The sequence below is a fragment of the Centropristis striata genome, chromosome 22, assembly GCF_030273125.1.
Source record: "Centropristis striata isolate RG_2023a ecotype Rhode Island chromosome 22, C.striata_1.0, whole genome shotgun sequence".
NCBI classification, from domain to species: Eukaryota; Metazoa; Chordata; class Actinopteri; order Perciformes; family Serranidae; genus Centropristis; species Centropristis striata.
Window position 1 is genome coordinate 7908228 of NC_081538.1, and position 25839 is coordinate 7934066.

The 25839-nt window shown below is 39.9% G+C and overlaps 1 protein-coding gene across 4 annotated transcripts in view; it reads right to left on the reverse strand.

Annotated features, from left to right (window-relative positions):
* LOC131960517 (pleckstrin homology domain-containing family A member 5-like) overlaps positions 1 to 25839 on the reverse strand; it is a 241091-nt gene that overhangs the window by 196150 nt on the left and 19102 nt on the right. Inside the window, exon 4 of one of the 4 annotated variants that reach the window (XM_059325756.1) lies at positions 5818 to 5910. The exons of the other annotated variants lie outside the window; for them this stretch is intronic. Within the exon in view, the coding sequence (XP_059181739.1) occupies positions 5907 to 5910 (4 nt within the window). The 3' untranslated portion in view covers positions 5818 to 5906. Of the gene's footprint in view, positions 1 to 5817; positions 5911 to 25839 lie in introns of those variants that run through there. 4 annotated transcript variants of the gene reach the window in all.

Genomic DNA, 25839 nt, shown 5'->3' on the forward strand with positions numbered 1-25839 from the left:
CTGCACTTTGAAATATCACGCCCAGTGGCGGTTCTACACAGGGGCCTACAGGGGCCACAGCCCCTGTGAAGAAGCCCTTGGCCCTTGCTGTGGCCCTTGTGTCAAATTAATAATAAAATGATCAATTTATAACGATGAACAACAGAACAACTCTCACCTATTTTTTGTTCAAACAATATCTCATTGTACACAAAAGGAGCCCAAAATATGTACATTGTATGATAGTTTAATTGTGCAATAAAAGTGTGTGTATATAAAGAAAAGATCATTCTCATTGTACTGCACTTTCAAAATTTTAAAAAAGTAATTGTGCACAAGAATGAGAAATGCCATTGTCATACAAAAATAGTTGTTATTGTTGGTAAGTCTATTCCAAATATACTTAAATTAGATTTTTAAATATGCTAAAATAACGGTTTGAATGCTTAAATATCACCTTTGCTATTTTTTAATGTGCCCCTCAGATTAAGCACTGGCCCCTGCTTGGCCCCCACAGTAAAACCGGTCTAGAACCGCCACTGCACGCCCTCACGGGATCACTATGAACACGCTAAGGGTAAAAGATGGCACAGATCTTTCCGGCAATATAACGAGACATTTGCAGGACCGCACTATGAAAGGGGCTAGCATTGCAGTCAGATCCAGCTATCCTAAACCCCAAACTATCAGGCATATTCAGATCAGAAGTCCATTAGATAAAAGTACTTTTCAAGGAAAAGGCCTTATTCATCTATGAGTGATGAATTCGATCACTTTGTAAGAAAATAAAATAGACAGAGTGTAATGAAATTGCATCTTGATTTGCATCATACGCACGTCTCTCAGAGTTGGAGGAAACTGATCAGTGCAGGACAATAGCCACGCTGCTTGTTTATCACTTTCATAATAGCATTCAGGTAGCAGAGCAATTTAACAAAAATGTGCCATGTTTTCCAGTGTGAAAAGAGAAAAGAAAAATGAATTACACTGAATAATAAATGTGTTTGGTTACTGGAGGTTCTGTACATGACACTCAGAACATGAATATATTAGTGAACATCTATTTCCTATGTAAAAAATATAGTTGAGGTATGGTGTCTTAACCAAAGGATGAAGTCCTTTATCTGAGCCTCTCTGTTTTTTGTTGACAACAAACAACAACAAATGATTGTGGTAGCTGGTCCAGCCAAATGTGCTTGTGAGTCCTTGTGTGTGTCCCAGTTGCGGTCACTCTGCTCTGATCACTGAGCCTACATTTGTTGTGGTCGCCAATGGCAATATCTATCGGAATACAAAATGAGACTACTTCTTACTTGTTTATTACCTCAGAAAAAATTCTTGTGACAACATTATGGTCTCAATCGCTAGTAAAAAATATCTTCTTCAAGACAAAACAATGTCAATTGTGTAAATAATGGTCCCATTTAGAAGAAAATGGACTATGAAGAAGCTTATGATTTGGGGCTTGACTACCATTGATTGACAGGTTGCCAACACTGCAAGCTGTCATCGGGAGAGAAGCAGAATAATGCATTTCCACAACACTGTGTACATCTAAACAGCTGTTAACTTCTTTGCCTCGTTTTCCTCTCTGAACTTTGATCTTTTCATTGTGTTTTGTTTTTATTAAATTTTATGTGAACATTTTGTTCATGTAAAGCACTCCAAGGAGTCAGCTCTTCAATTTTTGCAGTAAGTAACGTGCATTTTGTTTTAGCGTGAAGAAATAGATACACCCGTCCTCGCTCCTCCCCAGTCAAATATGGTCTCTCCCGGTTTCAAAAAACAAAGATGGCGATGTACATAAAGCAAGATGGCCACAACCGTAAGGCCGAACTTGATGCTTCAAATGGGCAGTGCACAAACCAATGGGGGATGTCACCGTGACTACGTCCATTATTTCTGTACGGTCTATGCTGCCATGTTGAGGTCTGTGCAGAAGCAATCGATATACTCTGAATATGGTTTACAGCCACTTTGTTTTGTGTCTGAACTACTTTCAACAGCAGTTTCAAAGCAGCTTCCCCCACTGGGATTGCTTAGTGAGATGGACAGGAGACAGAAACACTTTATAAGCTGCTGATGTGGATGACCCCACTCGTAGCCTCTACTGGATACACCATTCTCTTCACTACATGACTCACCAAAACAAAGAACATTGTATTGACTTTGCCTAGCAGGAGGAGGCAAAAAATTGTAACAAAAACAGTTTTATTTGCTCCCTACTAGGGCTGCATGACTGAAGTGATATTGGGGACACTATTGTGATTTGTGATCGCACAGATTACTTAAAACTTTGAGTGTGTGTGTGTGTGTATGTGTATTTTTTTCAGCTCATATACAAAGTTAAATGGTCATAAAATACAAAACACAAAAAAACAGTACAGTACTGTTTTCAAAGTAGAAATTAATTATAAACTTTTCAAAACTAAAGGCATTTTTGTCAATATTTCTCAAATAATAAAAATAAAATATACTTTTCAACTTTTCAGACTGTTGTGCTGTTATATAGCTAGAAATGGGTCAGGTTGTTTTTCTTTTGTGTATACAGAAAGATAAAACTGCGATAAAACACATCAAATCAATTTAACTTACCAATGGAAAAGTTAAGTCTATGTCCAAAATAGATATTTTACTTTCATGCACTCATCACATTTTTCTCTGTGCTGTTTCAGGTGCTGAGACAAATTGTGTTGCTGTTTGATGTATCGACTTTTATTTTGCACGTCATCATCCTCCATTTTCCACCTTTCTGCCTGCGTGACGCTAATCAGATGACCAAACACAGCACATGTTTAACTGTATAAACAGAGACTGATTGGTCATCTTTTTATTATGGGCAGGGGTAGTAAGGAGTCCGCACATAGATAGGTTGACGCGTCGATACACTATGTCTAACTAGGGCTGGGTGATATGGACCAAAAGTTAAATCCTGATATATTTAGGTTGAATATCGACATATATCCTGATATTTTTATCGCAAAGTGAGAGCAAATGTTCAGTCAAAGCCAAATATGACATGTCACAAGTAGTTTTATTGAAACCGTTTATTCAAGTGAACATAAATAAATGAACAGGAGTACCTGTTTTTTTTTTTTTTTTTTAATCAAAGCTCCATAAAGTGCACATTTAAATAAAAAACCCTATGGATCACAAGGATGACAGCACAAATTTGAACTCTATCGATATATGCGATATGTTCTAATTTCATATCACATTTAAAAATATATCAATATAATTTTTTATATTGATATATTGCCCAGCCCTATGTCCACACAGATTGTTGATCAATAGATTAATCGTGCAGCTCTTCATGTCTGTTTGTAAGGCTCAGATGTTCTTGAGAGTGTTTCACCTTTTCTCCAGGTTGATATTTCTCTTGAAAAGTTAATAAGCTTCAGTAAACCCAATTTATGGATACTCACAATACAGACTTCCAGAAGGAATCGTGACTTTGTTATGACTCCCCAAATAAATTGTTATTCTAGGATCATCTAGTCTCATAATAATAATCAGCTCAAACTTCACCTTGAAAGGCAGCATCTCATTTCCTGAAGGTGAGTGCAGTTAGTTACAACTCAAAAAACAGGCCAGAATCGAGGTAAGAGGCAATAACTCTGCATCATTTATCATTAAATAATTACACTAATTAATTTCTGTGTCCAGATGTCTCTCTACTCCCACTGCAGTCAATTCCAGAGTTTATTCATTTTGTTAGCTCTGTGTGTGTGTGTGTGTGTGTGTGTGTGTGTGTGTGTGTGTGTGTGTGGTAGTCAGGTGACTCCTGGAGTCTTACAAACAGCCCTAAATATAGTCATGCTCCACTTGTCCCTCTGGAAGGCAGAGTGGGAGTGAAACAAAAAGAGATGAGCTAATTATCTCTGCTCTCTGATGCTGTGTGTGTTTACTCCTCTCTCTGGACAACAGCATGCAACAGTCAATCTCTGTCTGGGATGGTCCAAGAAGGAAAACTCATCATTTATGAAAACTATGTTCACATTTCAGCATGTTTACATTTGCTCTGTAACAGCTGGACGTGGATGTCATTTTAGAGTCGATTCTTCCTCTCATGATTTAATGTTCCATGTGTAAACAAAGCTATCAGAGCACTGAATGTCACCAGGCAGAATACATGGAAGAACTCACTATGTACAATTCGTGTCCAAAAACATGCACTTAGGTGTAATTGTAGACTCTAAATTGCCCGTAGGTGTGAATGACAGCGTGATTGTCTGTGTCTATATGTCAGCCCTGCGATATTTTGATAGTTAGATTGGCTCCAGCCCTTATCCAGTGCCTTATCCAGTGCGGATAAGCGGTTAACGATACTGAATGAATGAATGAATAGGATGCAGCCAGGCAGCTAATTTGCTATTCAGTAAACTAACATTGTCAATCCCCCCACTCAAGCATTTAAAACACACTTGATTCCAACTGGAAAGAAATTAAATCAAACTCACCAAAACCTTAGTTAAGTCATTCACTTTTTAAACAACCACCAACTCTAATTTGTATGAAATTAATCCTTAATTCACAGTAGGGGTGACATAGTGGCGTAAGGGTTTCCCATTAATTACCTACACTGTGGCGGCCCGCCATAGTCTCCTGTGCTGCGCTAACATCACATTTCAAGCTACTGAAAGTATATTTATATATACTATTCATAATACAAACTTATTTTTTGTTGCATTCATACTTTTACACACACACTGAATATACCAAGCTGCCCTCCGCACTGCACTCCAAAACAATTCAAGTATGGCAGAGAAACATGCCTACGTGTCTGTATCAGTCCCGTCCCCACATCATCTCTCCGTGTGTGTCTGTGTGTGCATGCGGCAAACTAAATACTATCAACCTCTCCAGGCAGTAAGAGGTCCAAACACACTGCTGCATTATGCTGTTCGTTATCCACAAGCTAACATTAGCTTACAATTAAAGTTTTGTTAATCACAAAAAGCTACTATTACTTCCTGTCGCTAAACACATGCAGCTTTCAAAATAAGAGCACAGTGTATTAACAGAATCAACCACAAAATTTACAAGAAGACTGTCAAAATAAGATGCCTTAAATAAAACATACAAGAACCTATTCTCCTTTACAATAATAATAGGCAATAATTAAGATCAGTGTATATGATGGAAAATTGGCATTAGAATGTGTGAGAGGCACCAAATTTTGGCTTCAATGAAAAATAATTCTCCAGGGGGGCATTCCCCCGAACCCCCCTAGCCAGCTATATTTTTACACTGTCTGGCTACTCCATGTCCTAGTGGAAAACCCTGTTGACTGTTAAAAATGTCACGTGAGGTGTTTGCTCTCATTTTGCTCTCAAAGTAGATGAGATTGATGCATTTTACTTAAAAATGTACAAAAAATTGTCCCGGGGGGGGCATGCCCCTTGACCCTCTAGATGATTATTTTTATTATTTGCTAATACTCAAAAGTCAAGAGTATTTTTTTTTGCATTTGCCAACTGTTGAGATTTGCAATTTACACTACATTTTAGATGTATGATTTATTTTATTTTGTTGTAGGTTATTTATTTATTTATTTATTTATACAGACAAAAAAAATCATATTTTCTATATATTTTTCAGTATGTTGTAATATCGTCAAAAATATCATTATTGCAAAAATAGTACTGGGCCAACTGACCAACATGGCATTACTAGTGTTGCACCTTGCTCCTCTCTGAACCGGAATCAGGCAAAAGACCAAGACAGCAAGCTTCAAATACTAACACACATACACCAGGAGCAGCAACAGCATACTGCAACAGACTGTGACACAAGTGTGACTTGACTCTAAAGAACAAAATAAAAGCAGCACCACTACCACAAACACATTGATAATTCTGCCCCAGCATGCATCAGATCTGCGAGCCTGGGCAGAAAGCCATTATAGTCCAAAAACAAAAAATGTCTTACCTGGTGAGCAGGTGTGATGGGGTTGTACAGCAGATGGACAAAGAAAGAAAAGAAAGAGAGACAAGCTGTTAGCTTCCATGTTGAGCACGTAACACAGTGAACAGGTAAAGCATTCTTTCAATTATTCATTCGTACAAGTTCATTCATTCAACAGCAAAAAAAACAAACTAAAAGGCCAACAAAAGTGACTCCTATTCACTCCCAAAGTTTCCTTGAGGAGTGAATGAGAGTATGAATGGTTGTCTGTCTCTATGTGTCAGCCCTGTGATGGTCTGGAGACCTGTCCAATGAATGAATGAAATCATTTTTTTCAATCAATGAGATGAGATTGCTAAGGAATCTGTCTCAATCTGTCACATTCTCCTTATTAAACCATTGCTATGAAAGTTTTCAGGTAAATGCTAAAAGAAGCAATAAAGCATGTATTTTTTCCTTTCCAGGGCTCCTTATTGTTGACAGTGTTAAAGCATGGGGTCATCATTAAAGAGCTGAATTATGTTTTACTTTTTCTGCAGCAGGAATACTATCGTCATTATATTGAACAAATCTAATTATTTTTGATAAAATCTCAAAGTGCTACAGAGTTGAGGGTAAGAATAAAGCATCCACAGACTGTGAGCTGTGGAGCAGAAGGCCCAGTCTCCCATGGTATGGAGTCCTGGGGGGTTGGAGGAGGTAAGTATTCACAGATTGGAGGTTTCATGTGGAGGATTGTGGGGTGAGGAGTTCTTTGAGGTAGGATGGGCAGTTCCATGGATGCACTGGTAGGTGATAAGGGTGACCTTGTATTGAATCCTGAAGGAGATAGTGTAGTTTCTGAAGGATGGGTGTGATGTGTTTGTGTTTTCACACTCTGATCAGGATCCTAGCAGCGCTGGATGCTCTTGCTAGGCATCCCGGTGTGAAGTGCGTTGCAGTAGTCCAGGCTGGAGGAGACAAAGGCATCAACAAGTTTTTCAGCATCTGACAGGAAGAGTGTGGAACGGAGTTTGGCAATGTTTGGTAGAGTGAGTTTTTGCACAGATGTTTAACGTGGGCCACAAAGGTCATGTGAGGGTCTATTCTGATGCTGAGATTCGATAAGGTGATGCTGCTCATGGAGGATGATGGCAGGTGCGCGGAGGGGGTTGGATTTGTATTTAGGTAAAGCCGAGTGTCATCAGCATAGCAGTGGAATAAAATTACATGACACTGCCAAGGGTGAGCGTTTAAAGGGTGAACAGGGTGGGGCCAAGGACTGATCCTTGGGGGACACCACAGGTCGCAGGGGGGTAAAGGAGGATGACGTGATCGTGGTGGCGAATGCTACTGTCAGGTCGTGGTGGACAAGGAGAGTGCTAAACCTTGAATGGCCTTAAACAATCACAGGTCTTAGTTATTTCTTTCTGGTGGAGAACTGCGAACAGTAAATACCAGCGTCCTCTACACTTCTATCAAACAGTCTTCATAGAAGGTTAACTGTCTCACTCGTGGCTCCATGTGTACTTCTGAGAGGATGCTTGGCAGAGAACAGGTCCAACAGAGCCAAGCTTGTCTTCATATACTGTAAACAGTAAACAAGGAATACTCACAGCACATAGCTAAAAGCCCTGCACTGAGCAGACTGAGTCAGAGAGACTAGTGATAAGCAGAGAGAGGGAGAGAGAGAGCAGAACCAGCTGTCTCTGGATGGACAAAACACACTCCACCCCTCTTATCTTCCCCACTCCCCTTTCTAATCTCCTGTCAGCCTTTCTTTTCTAAGCTCATCTCTCCCTCTCTCCTTTTCCAAACCTTCTCTGTTTTCTGTTATTTACTCCAGTCATCACTTTTTCATTGAATCTTCTTCTGCCCTCTCCTCTTGCAACTACTCCTCTCCAAGAACATGTATTCTGTCCTCTTGTCCTCTTATACATCCTCTCTTCTCGCTTCCTCTTCTGGGAGACGTACTACTCCCCCCTCCTCTTCTCTCGCAGCTTCAAAATGCTTGCCTTCCTTCTATGTACTTCATCTTCTCACTTGTATTTCCTCTTCTCTCATGTCCTCCTCAGAAATTACTCATTCTGTTCCCTGTACCTTTCTGATCTCAGAAGTACTCATCGTCTTCTCCATAGCTCTTCTTTCCCCATCTCTTCTCAAACAGTCTCTCCTGTCTTATCTTCCCATTATTATGGCATCTATACTCCAACAGCATGTGAGGCCATAGACTGGCTGTAGATTGACAACTTATTGACAACTCTCAGACATTACAGTTTGAAACACGTGATGAAACGGTCCCAGCTTGGTTCTGTTTGGTAAGCTCTGAATGCGTCTCTGCTCTTTGCAGATGATGTGGTTCTATCAGGCTTATAAACCTGTTATATATGGATAATTATAATGCTGTGTAGAGTAAAAATGACTTTCCACCTTGCTTGTGATGTTGTAATCTTTTTCTCATAGATGTTCAAGGGCACAGTTTGGGTTCTCAGCTGTCATGTTTAGACTCTTAGCTACACGAGGGCAGGCTTAGCCCAAGATGAAAAAAATATATAAACTTTTATAGTGTTCCTGGCTCATTCTAACTGACTTTCTGCAAGAATGATGTTATTCTGAGACCAGATCTGCATAATTTTACCTGTGATCAAAAATAAAGGCCGGTATTGAGACCTTACTTTATCTCCAGTGTGTGTTTGCTCTTGGGCTTCCAATCAACGAACGGGTGATTTTTTACAAAACCAAGCATTGGATCGGTTTGTAACGGAGTGGTGATGCAGACATCATATTGTGCTGTCGTAGTAAAGAAGAGGCTAAGCCAGGAATCGAAGCTTTAAAAGTCCATCTATGTTCCAACCCTCACCTGCTGTCATGAGCTCTGGGTAGTGACCGAAAGGATGAAATTGTAGATAGAAGCGGCTGACATGACTTTCTCTGAACTCATCTGCTCTTAGAAAACAGCTCCTCTCCTCACCTCTGTGCTCTTCCCCTCTTCCACACTTTTGTATCGCTGCCCACTCACAGATTACATAAAGTCATTAGTACAGGTGGTTCATTTATACTGTGAACAATGTTTAGATTCTCTCTATGCTTCTCTTCATTTCAGTATTTTGCTGCCTACTCACAGATTTACTGTCTTATGTAAAGTCATCAGTAAAGGGTTTCCTTTTCACAATATTTAGACACCCACACACAAGTCCTGCCTGAGAGGAATATGTAGTACGAGCATTAGAACATAAAGGAGCAGGGAAGAGGAGGATATGGGACAGATTACAATAGAGACATGGGATTCAGTGAGAGAGATAGAGGAAGAGAGGGCACTGACACTAAGCTGACAGACAGGAACACTATCATGCTGTTACACAGGCAGCTTTCCTACTCCTCTTCCTATTGTTCCTCCTACTCTGATTACTGATGCTTTGCTTCCTTTCTTAACTTTGACCTATTCCACATATTTTTCACGCTTTATACCATGAGGTCATTTAATATCTGTTTATAAGCTTTTACATGTGTGGAGAAGCCGTTGCAAATCGTCCAGTTGTGAAAATATGCATTTGTGTGCAGTGTGGTGCACTCAGACGTGAGCTTGAAGGCCTACATTTAGGAGCAAATTCAGAAAAAAGATTGAGGGGCTTTTGCGGCCGCTAAACAAGTGCAAATAAGGCAAAAACAAACCCTGTAAAGCACCAACAAAGGGTGAATTACCAAGCAAATTGCATCACGGTGCTCCGGTTCCATTTGCATGTATAGGTTATATGCATACATTTGGTGCCATCCAATGTAAATGAGTCTCATTGCAAGAAAAAGTCAAATTCCCAAACACCAGCTCTAATAGCCACATGCAGTTAGAGTGAAAGTATTAGCTTCTTCAGAGAGCTGGTGGTATCTCATTTATGGTAGCGCATTTATGAGAGATGTGGACTCAAACTCATTTATTTTGAGATCCAGAGGCAGGACGCTCCTCTCCGCTACCCAATGTGTCATTTTTAAATATACATGAGAAATTTCCAAAAAAATACTGTTTAGGTAGTCTGACTCTCATGATGTCATCTTCCGATGCGTTCACATATGCTCACTGTGTGAAAGTGGACTGTGTGTGTGTGTGTTTTTTGTATGTCTAGAAGAAAACAGACCATTAAATAACATTAGATATTCATTAGTTACTCACAAAGAATGGATTGCAGCCGCTGATAGCACTATGAATTGTGCATCACTTGCATGCACTTCATGGTGCTATCAGCGGGTGCAATCCGTTCTTTGTGAATTCACCCCTGAGACTTGAGGTTTCTGTCTGTTTGTTGTCTTTTTGTTGTAGGTCCACTCAAAATAACTACTGTCCAAGACAGCCAAAATTAATGAATGTGTGGTTGTTGTGTCAATATTAACATAAGAAGACTTGAGAGGTTGACAAATAATTAGACAATAAAGCTGAATCACCCCGTTTAACTGCTCCAATGTACAGTGCCATTTAGAAAGTATTCAGTATTCACTTTTTTTAGATTCTATTTTGTTGCAGCCTTATGCTAAACATTTTAAAATGTTTTTTTCCCCTCATCAATCTACACTCCATACACCATAATGGCAAAGCAGGAAAATCATTTTTAAAATTTTTGCTAATTTATTGAATAGGAAAAACTGAAATGTCAGATAAGTATTCAGACCCTTTGCTATGACACTTACATATATGTAACTGTGTTAAGATAGTAGTTTAATCTGTTTAGTGTGTTATAGCTTGATCGCTCTTTTGGATTTGTTGATTTTGGCTGATAGCGAGCAATTGTTGCAGTTATTTAATAATGCTAATCATTGCTGTATTCCACTTCAGGGAGGTCCTTGGAGGTATTGTGCATGCTGGCTCACTGGAGCAGCTTGCTTGATTAGAGCCATTGTTGAGTTATTAAGTTCACCTGTGCTTTCCCTGCTAGAAGAAAATATTAAAAAGTCTATTACATATTACATAGTATCTAGCAGGCAAAAGAAAAGCACAGCACATGTATCGGTGTCTTTTTCAGGAAAGATAATGTGGGCGGGTAAAGTTTTACATTAAAATGGAAAGGCATACTTATTTATATTTAATGTGTTTGGAAATAAAAAAAAGACAGAGATTTCAAATGAAGATTTTTCAAGCACATCCTCCCACACACACACACACACACTCAGTAACCGTAAGACTTAGTAAACAGTTCAAATCCCTTTGAAGAACAGAACTGTAGTCATTTAATCTACACTGGATGCAGGGAGTGTGTGCATGTTTTCAGACCTGCACTGTGGATGTTTCTGCTAGTCTGTCTGTGTGTGTGTGTGTGTGTGTGTGTGTGTGTGTGTGTGTGTGTGTGTGTGTGTGTGTGTGTGTGTGTGTGTGTGAGCATATTGAATACAAACAATAGGCAAACACTGCTGCATTCACATTCAGATCCTGCCAAGCGTGGGCTGAATTGAAAATCATATTTGCAGAAATACTGATACGTTTCACGCCGCTTTCATCCTTTCTCTACTAGATGTGTTACAACAGATTTACTACCTTACTCCCACCATACATAACTGCACATGTACCTTGAAGACTCGGACATAGCTTTCAATTTCCGCAGCTGCAGAATTGTACCGTCAAGCAGACGCACAGTGCAGGTCTATTCATACTATAACTGAGGGTCTGCGTCGGTCTGCCATTCCACGCAAGAACATTTCTCAGTTGATTTCCTCACAGAACGGCACTTCAAAACAAGCATACAAATAGTTATCATCTAGAGCTACATACCCCACCAACTGGACTAGAGTGTAGGCCTGTCACGATAACAAATTTTCGGGAGGACGATATATTTTCCCAAAAACTATGACCATAAACAAATGTAATGAGTATATCCTTTTCCACAGCAAAGAATTTTTAAATCTCAAGTAAACGTTGGAATTGAAATGTAGAAAATAAATATTAAAACATCCACGATAAATAAAACATAAATAAACAAACTACAATCAAAACAAATACAATAGACTCTCGGGCTCTGTTAACAGACATTGCACTGAGATAAATATTCAATTATTATATATTATAAATAATATACAAACAGCAGCTTCAGAGATTTTTTTGGCAGTTCCTACTGCTTGTCAAACATTTGCAGTATTACTTAAATAGCACAAAAAGTCAGCGTTATAATGCGTCCACTATATAAGTGGCGTGGCTCCTTTAAAAGGCAGGGCAGTCAGTGCTGCGCCATGCTAATAAGCTGCATAGTTAGCTCTGTAGCAGTACAGTGTGTATGTGCTACCGCAGTATGTGTTCGCTTAGCGACCTCCATTTGTTTACAACAAGCACTGGACACTGTGCACAGTTAGCGATGCCGGTTCATTTACGATCAATGGCGGACACTTTGTGTACAGTTAGCATGCCGGTTTGTTTACGATCAGTGGCGGACGCTGTGCACAGTTAGCGACGGCGGTCGCAGTTGTTGTGCTGCTACTGAGCTGAACAGTGAAATCTAAAATGTTCCCACACCACACTGGCTTTGGCACCAATTCCATTTATTTCACCAAAATTTCTGGAATTGTGCAGCTGTCGGGAACCTTAACTTCAAGTAACACATTCACTATGCTTCAGCTGGCTATCGTCGACTCCACACTGTGTGTGTGAGCCGCGCCTCCCATAGAGAGCAGGTTGGGCGACAGGAGAGGGACAGAAGCAGCGCGACTGGTGGAAATGTTGATGGCTTACATAAACAACAATTGTCAAGTCCACAAAAACTATTGTGTCTATTTTTATGTATCGAACAAAAAGTCGATATAGTAATTATCGTGACATGCCTACTAGAGTGGAGAACCAGAGCATGTGAGCCGGCTTGGGTGCTATGTGTACAGTCTATATGTACAGTCTGCATGGTCACTTTTTTGGGGCTGCACACAGACAATTGGAGCAGACCCTCACAGAAATGGGCAGATGACAACAGTAACGCCACATAGACCATTGTGGACCCTCATGAACACATGGACGTGCAAAATATGAAGTAGGCTTGAAACACCCAGGTTGAACAACACCAACACCTTCAGCTAATGCTGAGCAAATATCTGAAGAAGTAGCTAGAGTTAGTAAAAATCACAGCAGTTGCAGTGTATTTCATCCCTCACCTATGGTCATGAGCTTTGGGTAGTGACCGAAAGAATGAGATCACAGATACCTGGGCTTAACTCATTTTCAAGATCCTGCTGAGAAGAATACATCTTGTCTGACCTGGCAACCTATGACAGCATGCAGTTGAAGAGACGTGAGGGTTTGCACTTAAGAACATACTTTCCACACTAAATTCTGACCGGCAAAACAGCTTTGTAGATATATTGGCATTGTGTGTATGTCTGCCATTGATATTGAAGAACAGCAATGCCAAATACATTTTCTGAAACAGTGTTATCATTCTAGAGTTTTCCAAAAGACCATAACAACAGGCTAATTTGAAGTAAATAATTATAATGGCACATTAAACCAAAGAACGCTGAACATTAAAGTATTCCATTCTGGACGAATACACAGAGTGCTAAATAATGTATATTGAAGTATAAATGTGGCCTTCTGTAGCCAAAACATTACTATAAGTTATCATTAGTAGAAAGTAATACTGCTTGAGCTTCAAAATATTCCACCTTTCAGAAAAACACAATCAACACAACAAGAGTTTGCAGTCCTGTCATTACAACTATTGATTTACTACTGCCAGAATTAAAATACTGACAGTCTACAGTCCAGTTTTGGCACTAGTGCTTTGAGCAAAATGCTGACAGAAACATGTTAACATCCAACATTATGACAATTAATTATAAATTGTAACAACAATGTTAAAATGTAGAATTAATTGTAACAACTTAAATGGCAATCAATCCAATAGTCTAATACATCATATTTTAATGAAAACCCAAACTGCTGATATGGCAGGGGATCACATCCTCACACACATCCAAACACAAAGCACTCAATACTCTGTTCAGCAAGTTTTATTAGCACATTCGTATTCCATACACCGCACAATTCCGAATGGCTATTTTACAATACAACAAAGTCCCGTACACCGCTCGACTTATGACTGTTGCACTTTTCAGCATTGGCTTTTCAGCAAGACTCAATGCTGCCCTATCTTCCTGCCCTATACATCACATCAGGACAGAGCCCACTGGTCTACATGTTCCCCTCTCTAATGGTGTTATCATTGTTAAGTTCACAGAGTCAGTTCCCACAATGCCTTGTGTCCACTCTCTCAGCTCCATCATGGTGTTCTTCATTGCTTGCTTTGTTTGCCTCTTCTTTTTGCATTTCTGAGTGTTCCTCCTTTGTCTGAACTCTGAGCCACTTCATGAAACAATTCCTCCAACTGCTGAGATATTGACATCCCTAAAGCCAATCCACTGGTTTGGACGAAAATTGGTGGCTGCTGGTTTTGAGGGCTCACGCCTGCAACGTAACACTAATGAAGTGATGCATTTTCAATCATGCACAAGAATGTTTTTCCATTGCGAGGTCTGAGGTCTTTCCCCAATTTATGGATATTTATCCTTGATGGACAATTTTACAACAAATGTGCTATGTTATTTTTAATGCATTCAATACCAAATTAATAATTAATAGCAAATAAATAACTTTTTTTGATGAAGTGTTGAATGTTTAGGACCACACTGCACAAATATATTTGTGGTCTTTTTAGCCCGGTATAGCAGCCCACATTAACCCCCCTACTAAAACTATACCCGGGGTTAAAATGAGCTAGTCCAAAATATGCCAAGAATATACCCTGGGGTATATAAATATGCAATTGTATTTGATCTATTACTCAATAATCCAATTTAATATTCTACAATTTACCTTATTTATGAAAAACACAAGGAGGTACAATGGGGCATGGGATATAAAGTCTGGTCCAGCCCAGAATATATAAATAATGATGGGAAAAAACTTGGGACATTGAAATACAGACTAGAGACTATTAGAGAGGATAGTGGTAAAGCCCAAATTATACCCTGGGGTATATTTTGGGCTTTTATACCTGTACAGATATGGATGGAGCTTGGGAGTTGTTACTTATTAATGCACTGTTTAATCAATTAGTGGATGGTAATGAGTACACTGCTTAAAAAAATGTATCAGAGCGCTGAGCAGCAGATCTGAACCCACAAAACAGACAGAGTTCTTACAGTACAGCTGCACTGGGTCCAACTTTTCTTAAGTTAGCCCAAAGGCATTGAGTATTTTACTGTGACACAAGGAAATGCCCCACTTTCTTTTCATAAATAAGATTTTTCTGACATTGTTTCTTTATAAGGCAGGACAGATGGAGAGGGAGGGATAAATGACAACAGTCCCAGGTTGGTGCAGTTCTGTGTTAACAGAGCCATTAGTGCTTATTAATTAAATCCCAGCAAAATATTTGTCTGATCTACGGCATGCAAGGACACACAGTATGTTTGGTGATTCCAACCACTAACTCACAGTCATTTGTATACGATCACGCAGGCGGCAGATATGCATGAGCTGGCAGCTAAATTAATATTATGTTTAGCAGATGTCTGAACTGACCTTGGATCTGCCTGGATAGCAAAAGTAATGCTTGCGACTAACACTGAAGCATCAATGTTTAGGCAATATTTTGCCATTGAAGCTACTTAAGGTGGTCCTACTTTTAACTGCTTTATATCCAGCTAGTTTAAACTACTTTATAAACCAGTAGTTGCTAGTCCAGCGGTTTCCAAGCTGGGGGTCAGGTTACTCCAAAGTGTCACAACATTAATCTGAGGGTTCATGAGATGATTTACTACAGCCCATGAGTTGTGTGCACCTCCAGATGATATCCTGCAGGCAAGCTTCCAGGAAGTGCCTCTGCATTCTACCAAAACTTCCAACAGGGGGTGCTGACGTCGGCTGCAAAAGCATTTGCGTCAATTCATTTCAATGCAAAATGAGAAAACTTTTCACTTGATTCATTACCTCAGAATCTTTTTAGGACAACAATATGGTCTCAATTACTAGTAAAAAATCTTCTTCAAGACAATTTGATGTTAATAGTGTAAATAATGGCCCCATTTAGAAGAAAATAGAAGATAAAGAATCGTATGATTTGGGACGTGGCTACCTTTGATTGACAGGTCACTAACAAGGCGAGCCGTCATCGGGAGAAAAGCAGAACAATGCGTATCCACGGCACTGTGTAAATTAAGTTAAGTATGTATAAAAAAAGGACGTTTGCCAGTTTGGTCTCATAACTTTGACCCTTTCAGACTGTATTTTCACTTAATGACAGTTTATTTGAACGTTTTGTTCAGTAAAAATGTCTTGTTCAGCGTTTGGTTGGACTAACAGACACTCCAAGGAGTCGCTGTTCATTTTTCTGAGATAAGCATCATACATTTTGTTTTTGTTCTTTGCTAGCCAAAATGATCATCCCGGTTAATGCTCCAATTAATGCTAACATGAATTAGCAGCTACTTTGCTCAGTCAGGTTGAGGTGTAGAGAGGCGTGTAGTCAGTGTCGTCAGATCCCTCTCGACCCTCCACAGTTCAAATATGGTCTGAGTGTAACGCTGAACTTGATGCCTCAAACAGGCAGTCCACAAACCAGTGGGTAACTTCACAGTCACTACATTCATTTTTTAAACAGTCTATGCCTGCAACAGACGAGGTTTGTGTCATTGTAGGAACTGCAGTGGCTATGTAACTGACGCAGTTGTTGATGACTTTGCTCCCTATCATCTGGAGGAGTGAGGAGTTAGCTAGGAGATTTTAGTGGTCAGCAGTCAATGAAAATCAATAAAACAGGTATATCAAAAATGATAAATGACTACAACCATGAGAGGTCCTTCTGAAGATGGTCAGGCTTGCAAAAAAAAAATTTGAGGTTGCTCCAACAGGATGAGAGATTAGCTGACTGACAGTCAGACACACGTACACACGGAATGCATGATCCCCTCCAGACATACGACTGGCAGGGATCATTATGAATAGCCTTTGTCTTATCTCATGACAAAACAACACTCCTCCAGACAATGTGCATGTCCGGATAATGAAGTAACTCCTTAGAGACCTGGTAACAATACATTTTCTACAGGGTCATCTTCACCCTTGTTCTCTCTAGCCGATAGACCACAAACATGTTTTTCTGTCTGTCTACCATTTTTACAGTCTATGCTCTGTACTGATGACAGCCGGGCAGGAGGCACTATGAAGTCAGTTTGTTCGTCCAATTCTAGTGAACCTAATATCTCACCAGGAAAGATTTTCTTCAGATTTGGCACAAATGTCCACTTGGACTAGAGGATGTCATTGTGATATAATGTTCTGCAAAAAAACTCTCTCTGGACATTTTTTCCATACCGTAATTCAGGAACTGAAGGTGGTGACCATAACGAACGAAGTGGTGACACTAATCTTGACACTGTGCTGATTATGTATAGATCTTCTGTGCTGCAGAATTCAAGTTGACGGTTGTCTGGTTCGTGGAGACATACAACCACGAGGTATTAATTCTTGTTTGGTGAATAGGACCAAGCTGCACTGACTCATTTTTCAAATCCAGTGCTTGATACAACTTGCTGGTCCTTGCATTTGTCACTGAGGTCTTGCCTGTTTAAAATTATTAATGCAAGGTGACAGAACTCATTTATTGCCAGTGGCGGTGGAAGAGCAGAGAAGCCCTCTCTCCATTGTAAATCAGCCTGGAAGTGTCTAAAGCGCTGCTAATCTGTTCAGAGATGGAATATGACAGGATTGAGAAAGCTCTGTCAAAGATTATCAATGGATTAGTGTGTCTTACACATGCAATAGTGAATATTATAGCAAGAAACATGATGGGCATCAATGTACTAAAGTACTGAGCTTTCTGTGTCTGCCCAGAGTGGAACTACCAGCTCTGCTTTCTACATGATGACTTCACCTCGTCTGAATGGCCTTCAGCTTCTTCCCATTGCTAGCACAGTTCTGTGTGTGTGTGTGTGTGTGTGAGAGAGAGAGTGTGAGAGAGAGAGAGAGAGAGAGCGAGAGAGAGAGAGTGTGTGAGAGAGAGAGAGCGAGAGAGAGAGAAAGAGAGAGAGGAGAGAGAGATAGACAGAAACAGAAAGAGAGAGAGGGACAGAGAGAGAGTGAGAGAGAGAGAGTGACAGAGAGACAGAGAGAAAGGGACAGAAAGAGTGTGTGTGTGTGGGAGAGAGAGAGAGACAGAGAGAGAGAGCGAGAGAGAGAGAGAGAGAAAGGGAGAGAGAAGAGAGAGAGAGAGAGAGACAGAAACAGAAAGAGAGAGAGGGACAGAGAGAGAGAGAGAGAAAGAGAGAGAGGGAGAGGAGAGATGGACAGTATCTGAAAGTAGAAAACTATGAATTATGTCTATTTAAATAGGATCAAGTGATGTGGAATGAATGGCCCTGAATGCTTACGTACATGTATGTGTGTCTGACCACATGTATGCTGATCTTCCGCAGCTAAATATTTGAACAGCAAGCTGCTCTGCCTGCTACTGTGGTGTGTGTTTCGACTGCAGCATAACTGGCCACTTGTTTAACATTGAGGATTCATGAATGTTACATGAAGAACAAACACAAACACCTGAATGCATCTGGATTTCTGAAGAAGCAGAATGGGGTTCAGTCATGAGGCCTGTGTATGTGATGGTGTCTTGACCACAGAGCTCAAAAGCTATTAAAAACACATCAGTGAGGTGGGGGACATACTCCATTGCCATGAACGCACACAGAGACACTCCTCACACACTGATGGACAGCTGTGTGGAGGATAACAGAGGCTGGCCTGTGGTGTGAGGCTTTCCACCCTGCCTTCATCAGGCCAAAACCTGATTCCCGTGATTAGCACCCTGACAGTACTGCCTCCTACCATCCCTCTTGTCGCTCTATGCCAGGTGCTGTGTGCCCAAAAACAGCATTAACATAATCAGTAACTGGGAGCAGTGGAGGTATTTGTGTTGTTGCCCACGTCCACACAGTAAAACCTGTATCTGCTCGGGTCCAACACTGCTCCGCTAACTTCATCCGATTTATGGCTTTAGTCTGTGGCAGGGGAAACACATCATCCACTTAGGCTGTGTGTTTGTAGAGGGACAGATTGTGGTGTGTGTGTGTGTGTGTCATTGTGTTTTTGTGCTTGTATCCAGACAGTCAAACTGGAAGTCAGAGGAAAAACTTCTCTTGTTGTACTCTTGTGCCACGCCCTGCACACTGACCGCTAGCTGCTCAGTTTAACTGCTGCATATATTAAACCATCTTCTGCTTTTAAATTCATAATCATAAACCAAACATAAGCCTCCATTGACTCCAGAGCAGCAGGCTCACCTCGAAAATCCTATTTATTTTATCCATTTCTTTGTTTTGCACACACACACACACACACGCTCAGATTGAGAACATTAGCGCAGTGAGAAAGGCCTGGCAGCTGCCAGGGTGGATTGGGAGAATTTCACAAGCTTGGCACAGAATCCCTCCATCATTGTAATCCTGAGCAGCCTCAGTAGCAGATTACCTATTGATGGTGGCTGCAGTGTGATGGGAGATGGGTCACGGGGGAGCTGATTAGCCTGCTAGCACACTGCTGCACAACTTTGGCTGTGAACTTGAAAAACAAGTGTGACACTGTTGGTCACTATGACAGTGAGATTTATCAGTTTTATTTTGAAGAAGAAAAATATTTTATGTTAACATCAAAGACTGTATAAATAATGGACATAGTGGCCGTGATGTCACCCATTGGTTTGTGGACTGCCCGTCGGAAGCATCGAGTTCAGCGTTTCACTCGTCGCCATCTTGTTTCCGAAAACGGGAAGCAGACCATATTTGGACTGTGGAGGAGCGAGAGGGATCTGACGACACTGACTACAGCCTCTCTACACCTCAACCTGACTGAGAGAAGCCGCTGCTAATTCATGTTAGCATTAACTGGAGCATTAGCTGGGATGTTCGTTTTGGCTAGCAAAAAACAAAAACAAAATGTTCATTACTTAGCTAAGAAAAATGAACAGCGACTCCTTGGAATGTCTCTTAGTCCAACCATACGCTGAACAAGACATTTTTACTGAACAAAACGTTCAAATAAACTGTTGAAAAATGAAATACAGTGTGAAAGGGACAAAGTTATGAGACCAAACCCGTAAACGTCATTTCAAATCTCTTATATATCTCTTCTGATGACGGCTCGCAAATAAATAAGATTGATAAATGCATGGCAAAGACATAATGGGTGGGTCATGGGTGTTTGTAATGCCATTATTAACAATTATAAGATACTCATGAGGCTTTTATTAATGTTCTTAAGCATTTGCAAACTGTTAACAAGTTTCTTATTAGTGCTTATAAATCTCTTATAGCCTGCTATTAACTGTATTATAATGCCATTATTAACACTTATATAAGCTTATAAACACACAATGTTAATAAGCAACTTGTAAGGACTTACAAGGGCCTTATTACTTGTTAATTAATGGTTATTACAAGGACCTTAATATAAAGCGTTACCATTTGTTGTTATTGTTGGATTGAATTTAAGACATGTTCTTCACAGCTTTATGTTATGTCATTACTCCTTAAAATAAAATTCATATAACAGTACATATCTTTTTCAAACTATTGTGACTTTGTGTCGTGGCTCTTTTCTAGAAGTCAGCCTGAAGGTCCATATCCTCCTGAGTAATCCCGCTGTCACATAGTGAGCAGCAGCAGCACCCAGTGTTTTATTCCCTTCTTCTGCTCCCTGCATCTATCTAAGCGAACAAGCTGGAGAGAGTGAGCGTGAGCAGATGGTTGGAGGAAGCACAGCCACAGCCAACGCAGCAGAAAAGTCCACCTTTCTCTCCAGCCAGCGGGCATTAATCACATTGCTACCATGAGCCCCCAATGAGAGCACAGCAGCACACTGTTACACACTGCAGGGTGCTAACAGACAGAGGAGGGGGGGGGAGTCAGATGGAACATTTAGGGAGTTACTTCAAGCAACTTGGAAAAAGTTTACTCATGATTGTGTGTGCATGTGTGTGTGTAGGAGAGGAAGACAACCAGCCAAACCCATTGTCGGACTGCACCACATATTTATACATTGATGTTCATACCACTACACAAAACAACTTATTTAATTTATTTAACAAGCTAAAATACATTTTTTCCAATGTGCAATATCTGTAGAATGCAAAGTACTCTCAGGATAACAAACAACACAATAATATATGTTAATAATAATAACAAATAGCAGAAATGCATGTATATAATGTGTATAGAATATATGTATGTCTTTTTTAAATATTCATATTCTGTTCTTATATCTATGTGTCTGTATCTTGAGCTGCAGTGACAACTAAATTTCCCTACTGCGAGATAAATATAGTTATATTTTATCTCATCTTATTGTGTATATTGTGTGTTGTACTGCAACAGTAATTACTATTTAAAGAACCACATAACAGATATTATGCAACAGATATGTACATTTATTTGCAGGAAAAGTGGAAATTATAGTGTCAAAACTTTGAATCATGATTAATTAATAGCCTAGAACAACAACATGGGATTCAGACTCAGCTATGTTTGCTGCTGGTGCAACATGCTGCAAAGCTACAATCACAATCTCAAAGTGAACTGATTTTCACTGTTCAGTGTTTTACCATTAGTCTTACCAGATCTTTTCAAACACAGTTGTTCTGTAACCAGGAGAGTTTCTGTCAGTCACCTAATGCTGTTTAACCCTTTATAGGGCACTCCTGGAAATTGAAAATGTCAACCTGAAGTGTTATTGGAGGATATTACAAGACTTTTTGCAAAATGTTTCATTTTTATATTACAAATCAAGGTCAATTGAGTCATTATTATTATTATATTTATTATAGTCTCTTTCCCACAGCAACCCTAAATAGACAATAACACATCATCTGCATCCATCACCACTTTATCTTTTACCTTTAAACTATTTATTATATTTTTAGACTACTTATTACATATGTCTGAATGTCTTTTTTAAAGCACCTTATGTATGAGAAGCACACGTAAATTTAGTTGTATACTTTTTAATACAATGACAATAAAGGAAAGCTTGAATCTTGTATGATTTACTGATTGGTCAGATGCCACAGTGTCACTATGTGTGATGTAGAAATCCATGTGGTTCTATGAGCTCACGGAGAGCGAGGAGACCTGTTATAGATGTTAAGTCAAGTTAAAAAATAAAAAATAAAAGAATGTCCGCTTAAGTTACCAAATATGGTTATTTGCTGATAAAGGGTTAATGAACAAGAACCATTGGGGTTAAAATAACACCTCACCGTCTGCTACTCGATTCTATTTGCAGGTAATTAGGAAAAATGATGATATAAAATAAAATATATGTTAGACAAGTATACATATACATGCAAATGAATACAAAACATTAAAAAAAAATATCTCCTGACATGCAGTATCATAGCATCATCAAAAAACCATTGATGTTAATGAATTAATGTTGATGATTTAGTTAAATCTCCTATCTTATGATTTCTAGGCCCAATATCGCTACAAACCCCCAAAGCAGTTGTTGCTTAAGTCCAGCAGTGGAGCTGCCAGTTGGTTGAAGCTCCTGCTGTCACATTGGCTGCTTTGGACAATCAGGCCTGGTGACACATGACTGTGACTACATCAGTAAAAATACAGCTAAAGCCACACACCCTTATACTAGTCTAAATATACTTCATAATGCAAGGATGCCCATGTTTTGCAGTGAGGGATGTTGTTCTTTGGCAGGTCAACAAAAGATCTGCCTGCAGGTATGTGCAAGTTTCTGCAGCTCATATATCATAAGTGTCTTAAGACTGTAAAACACAGCATCCCAATGTGAGAACCTTTACACTAGAAGAACTTATACCTCAGGGCCTGTTCACATTTTAAGCACAGTTGTACTGATTAGCGCATAAAATGTGCTCCTAAAAAGCAAGCCATAACAAAAATATTACACATTATGATATTCTACTTTCATTGTACTGATTATTTTTCACCTACATCTGACCTAATAATTGACATCAAACACAAATTGATTTTTAAATATTTTAACCCTTTAAATGGCATGTTTCTGTCATGATGCCACCATTTTTATAGACCTAGCATGGTGTGTTCACTGGTGTGTAAAGGAAGGGTTAAAAAACTAATCTTAATCCTAATCTCAATCTTAATCTAGAGCTGCGGAGTTTATTCCTCCTTGTTAACATAACATTCAGCTCACTCACTGTAAAGGCAAACTGACTCAATAGCAAGCAGTAACTGTAACATTACCTTTAACATCCAACAGTCTATCATTAATACTAGTGAGCTATCGGCAATGTGATACACTGGTGGAAACCCACGAATGACTGGGAAGCTGAGACTCTGACTGAATGTTATTCATTTGTGATGATGTTAGTCCCATAGTTTGAAACTTGACCTCACTAAAATTATCTGCTGTGACCGCTAGGATAATCACAGAAACCTAGGCAATTCAGTGGATGTATGGTGTTCCTAGGTATATCGACAACCAGGGAGTCCTAGCAGTTTTCAGAATAGAAATGCTCCCATCCCAAAAATGCAATTCTTACAGAAATTTCCAAAAACCAAATCAAAGCATGGATTTTTCTATTGTGTCTTTGTGAGTCTGTGTGACTTGATATGGTATTCCAGAGGGATTTTTGATCATGTTGTTATAAATTCTCAAGTGGTAGAAACGGTTACATTTAGCACTAAATCTGTGCCACAAATGGTATCAACCCCAAAATCTCTGCAACAATTTATGAGACATAATTGCGCATGGGAAAGATCTTGGGCTGTTAATCAATAATCTATTGATTATTTTAAAATGTATGCATCAATCATTTTTTTAATGGTCAATTAGTTTAGTTAATTTACCCCAAAATAACAACCATGTCTTCTACCACTAATCTTTTAACCTTTTATTTAAGTCATTCAATATAATAATACAACATTATAATTAAATACAACAGTATAATTAAAATGACAATGGACCAATGGACTACGTCCCCAATAAACCTTGCTTCCACTATGCAACTCTGACGGCCACAGGGTCAGAGAGACCAGGGTTTTGCCTGGAGTTTTTTTAGACAAACGGTGGTAAAGGCTGGAAAACATGCTTGGTACGATTGGCAAGCTGGGCTTACACAGGATGTGCATGCAGCTTTAAAATGTGTCTGTTTCTAGAAATGGAGGTGATGTGAGTGACTGTGTGTTCTGCAGAGTACACACACCATCATGTCAGAAGTGTTCATGAGGCAGCTATGGCTTTTGGGCCATACTGTGTCAAAGTCACTTGCAGACACACAGTTATTTAATGTGCATGTGTGTGTGTGTTTGCACAGATCCTGACCTGAATGGACATACACACAACAGGGTGAAAATGGGGGCGTGAAGATTTTGAGCAGGAAACAGATGAGTGTGTTTCCTGTGACCCTTTGACCTATGACAAGCATATCTGAACGTCTGCTGTAGAAAAGTAAGACGCGCACAACAGTGAGCAGAGAGCAAACAGGCCAAATGAGAGGACAGTCCTTGGCTGAGAATCCACTCTGTGAGACACTTGTCCTCACACTTATTACGAGGTGACAAATCAGTTTCATCATTCAGTTTTTGGGTGGAGAATACTGAGCAGCGAGCTGACAGACAGACCTCCCGTCCTGCAATGTTCCACAGAAAAAATCCACAGCCCACAAAAAGATCTTATCAGTCAGTTGAGAAAAAAATCCTATGGCTGGGGCAAGGAGAGCAGATAAGAAAAAAAATCAATCTGAATTTTAATGTTTTGGTCTTTCTATTTCCTTCATCTTAATCTGCATCTCCAGCCCGCAAGTTTTCCCCTACTGTGCTTTTTGTTTTCACTCATGTCTGTCTCTCTTATAGTGACCTCCAGCCTGGGACACTTCACACATGCACAAAATTACAACAAGTGATGATTCCTGGAGGGGTGGGCCCAAACACACCCTATTATCATGTACTACACACAGGCCTACAAAAGGAAACAATGGGGGTCCCAGGAGAGGTCCTTCAAAGTCATCTCTCTCCATCATCACAGATTTAGGCTTGTTCCGCTGGGATTACTCATTACTGTCTGCTCAAGGTCTGTTTATTAACAGCCACCACAATCAAATTAATCAGCACTTCTTTACAACTCCTTGCTGCTTTGTAGCAGTGCCCAGGTCAAGTCGTCTCCTTTTCCTCATGCCTCCCTGCTGATCAGGAGGGATGAAGGATTTCAAAAGAGTCTGCACTGCTCTGACAGGATGAATCATCACTGTGAGTCCCTGCAAAATCATGTCTGTACATCACTGCATCCTGATATAGGATATAGTTCGGGTTGGCTGAAGCTTGGCTTGGACCAGCCCCTATTCATGCTGCTATAGGGTTAGACTGCCGAGGGACTTCCCATGATACACCGAGCCCCTCCTCTCCTCCTCTTTCTTCATTCATGTCCCATTAATGTACAGGTTAAGTAAAATCAGAGATCTATATTTAAAAAAAAAAACATTTTACAAAGGTACAAAATAATAGCTGAAGACTGTTTTGCTCCATTTCTATGACAAAATTTGTATTTACTTCTAACGTTTGCTGAAGCTAACGATTACTCATGTCAGTGACGGAAGATTACAATGTCTGAAGTAATATCCTACATACATGCTAATTCTGGAGCATTTTATGAACCTGACTGGAGCGGGAGGACTGGGCCGCTTGTGAGTGCTTTGGGACAGCGCTACTCGTTCAGAAGAGTAGTCTCCAATAACACCAGAAAAAGTCGCTAGATTTGTCGCTAGTCGCTTTTTTTGAAAAAGAGTGGCTAGAGGGGTCTGAATAGTCACTAAATATAGCCACAAAGTCGCTAAGTTGGCAACACTGCTTCCTGCGTCCGTCTGTTGTCACATTCGAACCCTGTTGGTTAGCCGCTACAAAAGTACCTGTATGGGAACAGAGGCCGAGGGGAACTAACTAGTGGGCATAGCCAAAACACTCTTTCCAAAAAGT